Source organism: Ursus maritimus, unplaced genomic scaffold, assembly GCF_017311325.1.
Source record: "Ursus maritimus isolate PB19 unplaced genomic scaffold, ASM1731132v1 scaffold_3, whole genome shotgun sequence".
NCBI classification, from domain to species: domain Eukaryota; kingdom Metazoa; phylum Chordata; class Mammalia; order Carnivora; family Ursidae; genus Ursus; species Ursus maritimus.
In genome coordinates, this window is record NW_024425563.1 from 21,821,188 (window position 1) to 21,825,741 (window position 4,554).

Sequence of the window (4,554 nt, forward strand, 5' to 3'; positions counted from 1 at the left end):
TGTAAGACCTATTGGAGGCACGACATGTTGGTTGGTTTACCTTCTGTCTTCCGCACAAGACCCGAGAGCATGTCAGATCAGAGGACAAGTCAGTGGGGGGCTGATTGACGGATTGGCCCCAGCACCACCGTGTTGTGATGAGGCCACACTTCCACAGGTTGTCCCTGGCCAGTGACTGGCTATTCCGGTGGGATACAGGACTCCTGACTTGCAACACTTGGCTCAAAGATTTTGTGCCAGCCTGGCTGGAGATGTTCTCAACGGCTCCTGTCCAATTTCTCTCTCCTCCCTGCTCCCTCCCCCTCTCTTCCTCCCTCCTTCCCCCTTCTCTCCTTCTCCTTCCCTGTCTCTTTCTTCTTCTCCTCCTCCTCCTCCTCTCCTCTTCCTTCCCTCTCTTTTCTCACGGGGGTCAGCCCTGCGGCTTGGGTGTGGAGAAGCTCTCCTGCCTTCTCCCGTTCTCGCTCAGCCTTCAGCGGGCGTTCTCCCCAGTCTCCTGCATGTCTCCTGTCTTGGAGACAGCGTTCTTGGAGGCCCCGCTGAACACGAGGTAGTTGGGTACTTCTGCTGCCGCGCTAGCGGTGAGCTCGCTGAGAGCAGGGACCAGTGCGTCTCGGGCATCATCCCAGGGTGAGCGGCCCAGTAGCATGCCCAGAAAATGAGCAAGAGGGATGAGCATTCAGAGGAGGGGCAGGTACTCCTGAAAAGAGCCAGAGGAAGCTTCAGGGAGATCGTGGGTGTCTTCTCTTGGGGCCTGGAGTCTAGGGCAAGCCTGATGGAGGAGGGAAGAAAACTAGTTGATCTTCAGGGGAGGCTCAGCATCTGCTGAGGATGGGGTCGCATTCTAGTGTTCTTCTCAGAGCGTTCTAGTGTCTTCTCAGAGCTAGGCTCGGGGGGGTCAATAGAATGGGAGCCCTCTGTTCGCAGAGGAGGCTCGGCCAGGTAGAGGCGCAATAGGGAGGCAGAGAGAACAGATGGAACCCAGAAATGGCCACCTTGGCTGTTGTCAGTGTCAAGCCGAGGCCTGACGAGAAGCAAGGGCCCCAGATGGTGCTGGGTAGCCCCTGGGGCCCCTGCGGATTAGGGTGGATTTGTGTGAGATGTTTCTGCAGTGAGATCAGCATCCAGGAGGCCGAAGTGAATTCCCGTTGTGAGTTCCACTTTCTCCTGGACACTGTTCACTCCCAACAGGGGTCTGGCCCAGTTCCCACCACCACGCTTTCCTACTCAGATGACATCTGGTTATAGTTCCCATCAAAGGGGCAGCCCTGATCCTGAGCCCTAGGCGGTGGGGTGGGAAACACTGGTGAGGTCGGGTCCCTCCCCAGCGGCCACTGCTGTGTGGCCTGACTCCTGCAAGGCCACCAAGGCCGGGAGGAGTGGGGTTGGGGAGGGTGCCCTTCAGGGGCTGTACCCCAGGCGGATGTGCCTGGCACTGGGGAGGGCAGCCCGGACCAAGCCAGTGTGGTAGAGGAGCCAGCAGGGACAGGAGGCGGGATGAGGGCAGAGTCCCAGCTTACTCTGCCACAGGAACAGAAAGAGTTGGCACTTAGAGCGTGGGGAAGGGGGCGCATCACATAAGGCTCCAGCTGGTGTGGCTGCTCTGTCCTGGCTTCACTCTCCACTGCCCGGTCAGCAAGCAGGCCGGAAGCCCAGGGGCAGTGCCCGAGGGCTGTGGGTGGCAGCGCCCAGCTGGGAGGCCTCAGGCCCCGCTGACCCTCAGGCTAAGCGAGGCACCTCATGGCCAAGGGCTTGAGGCCTGGCTTATCTCCCCAGCTGCCGGGTTCCCTGCCACTTTATCCAGGGAGGGTGAGAAGGTGCCAGAGCTCAGGACTCTCATCCTCCCTCCCGTGAGACAGGGCCCAGGTGCAGGGGAGGACAACCCTCGGGGCACAGCCAGGAGACCTCTGACCGGAGAGTTTAAAGAGCCCCAGGACCTCCTCTCAGCCTCAGTTGATGTTCCGATTGGCTGCAGCATGAGGGGCTGCTGATTTGAGTGTGTTGCTAGCGGCTGTGTTTGGTAAAGAGAACTTTGCGGGTAAAGTATGGAGAGAAGGGGTGCTCACGTGGGGGGGACTGGCCCCAGCCAGCATCTGGGCGACAGACAGGCTGACTTGTGGGAGAAGACCCCAGAGAGGCGAGTAGTACACTGGGAGGCAGGCTGACCAGGGGCCAGGCTGAGAGGGTCCGGTCCCTCAGGACAGCTTCCTGAGCCCGGAGAAATCCAAGCTTGCAGGAGTTTTTAGGAGAGGAGGTGGGAGGAAGCCTGGCTGGCTTTGGAGAGAGAAATAGAGTCTGAACTGGAATGAGGGATAGCAGCGCTGGGCCCAGAAGGTTCCAAGAAGCCTCGCCTCCCATTGCTAAGACCCTCATGCTTCCTCCTGCTCTGCCAGAGGATCGGAGGCCAAGCCTGGGGACCGGCTGCTCCAGCTACCCTTCCCCCACTGGGTGGTGAGCGCTCAGGAGCCGCTTAAGCCCCACTCATCTCCCTCCCTCTCCTCCCAGGCACCAGGTGCTCGGATCTCTGCTGCTGATGAAGCCCAGGTACAGAAGGTGAAGGAGCTGGAGGACCTGGAGCACCTGCAGGTCAGAAGAGTGCGGTCCTCCCTGAGGCCCCAGGGTTCCCTCTCATGCCAGCTGGACCCACCCAGGATGCCACCATCCTGGGGCCACCTGGGGCCTGGGCCCTCTCTCAGCCACTCAGAGGATCCATGGGACTGATACTGATCCCTGTTAGGAAATGATTGACCCCACCTCCCCCGGTTCCAGAATCTTGCTGCCCCGAGCATCTGAGCAAAGGTGGGGGCTCCTTTCCACTTCCCTCTGCCTTGTTGTCTTGAAGCTCCTTCACAAGCCTTCCTGGGCCATTTCCCTGAACAGTGGACTCTGTCCAATGTCCACGGTTTTGCCCTTCGTCCCCTGCCCCTAACACCATGCCGTAGCCAGGTTTAGGGGACATTCTGCGCCCGACACCCCCTCCGGGCTGGCCCCTCCCCCCTACTGTGGCAGTGTCTGCTCGTCCCCCCCTCCCCCAGCCTCGACTTCTGGCGGGGCCCTGCCCATCCTGGCGCCCCCATCGGCGTGCGAGTGCCTTCCCCAGCCTCCAGGCTGTCAAAATCTTCCTGGAGGCGCATGGCATCGGGTACACGACCATGATCGAGGACGTGCAGGCCCTGCTGGACGAAGAGCAGGAGCAGATGTTCGCCCTCCGGGCCTGGGCCCGCTCCTCGGACACCTTCAACTACGCCACCTACCACACCCTGGAGGAGGTGAGGGACCCCCTTGGATCACGCCCGCGCAAGCACCGAGCTCTGCCTCCGGCTGGCACAATGCTGCCGACCCGGGTGTGCGTGGCACCCGCCGTGTCCCCAGGCGGCCCGGGGCGGGGGCAGGGAGGTGGCTCCCCTGAACGGCTGCAGCCAGCGGGCTACCGGAGCTGCTACGGGAGGCCCCGGGCGCCGGGCCGCCGCTGCAGCCGGCCTCGCCTCCTCTCCCTTCTCAGAGATCTGGTGGATGGGGGCGCCAGGATGGGCAGGGCCCCGCCAGAAGTCGAGCTGGGGGGAGGGGGGACGAGAGCAGACACTGTCACAGCGAGCTGGGGAGGGGCCAGCCCGGGAGGGGGTGTCGGCGCCAGAATGTCCCCTACAACCGTGGCTACGGCATGGCTGTTAGGGGCAGGGGACGAAGGGCAAACCGTGGACATTGGACAGAGTCCACTGTTCAGGGAAATGGCCCAGGAAGGCTTGTGAAGGAGCTTCAAGACAACAAGGCAGAGGGAAGTGCTGGAAAGGAGCCCCCCACCTTTTGCTCAGATGCTCGGGGGCAGCAAGATTCTGGAACTGGGGGAGGTGGGGTCAATCATTTCCTAACAGGGATCAGTATCAGTCCCATGGATCCTTTCTGAGTGGCTGAGAGAGGGCCCAGGCCCCAGGTGGCCCCAGGGGATGGTGGCATCCTGGGGTGGGTCCAGCTGGCATGAGAGGAACCCTGGGGCCTCAGGGAGGACTCCGCACTTCTTCTGACCTGCAGGTGCTCCAGGTCCTCCAGCTCCTTCACCTTCTGTACCTGGGCTTCATCAGCAGCAGAGATCCGGAGCACCTGGTGCCTGGGAGGAGAGGGAGGGGAGATGAAGGGCTTAAGCGGCTCTGATTGGCCGTTCACCCACCCAGGTGGGGGAAGGGTGGCATGGAGCAGCCTGGAATCCCCAGGCTGGGCCTCGATCCTCTGGCAGAGCAGGAGGAAGCATGAGGGGTCTTAGCAATGGGAGGCGTAGGCTTCTTGGAACCTTCTGGGCCCAGCTGCTATCCCCATTCCAGTTCAGACTCTATTTCTCTCTCCAAAGCCAGCCAGGCTTCCTCCCACCTCCTCTCCTAAAAACTCCTGCAAGCTTGGATTTCTCCGGGGCTCAGGAAGCTGTCCTGAGGGACCGGACCCCTTCTCAGCTCTGGCCCCTGGTCAGCCTGCCTCCCAGTGTGTACTACTCTCGCCTCTCTGGGGTCTTCCCACAAGTCAGCCTGTCTGTCGCCTCCAGATGCTGGCTGGGGGCCGAGTCCCCCC

General features: G+C 61.7%; 1 protein-coding gene across 1 annotated transcript in view; it reads right to left on the minus strand.

Moving 5' to 3' along the window:
- The window catches only part of LOC103676701 (carboxypeptidase A1), a 12,462-nt gene that overhangs the window by 6,475 nt on the left and 1,433 nt on the right, over positions 1-4,554 (minus strand). The window contains exons 4-6 of the mRNA XM_040644542.1: positions 4,021-4,102; positions 3,429-3,551; positions 3,089-3,257 (exon numbers count right to left, since the gene is read on the minus strand). Coding sequence (XP_040500476.1) covers positions 3,089-3,257; positions 3,429-3,551; positions 4,021-4,102 — 374 coding nt within the window. The remainder of the gene's footprint in view (positions 1-3,088; positions 3,258-3,428; positions 3,552-4,020; positions 4,103-4,554) is intronic.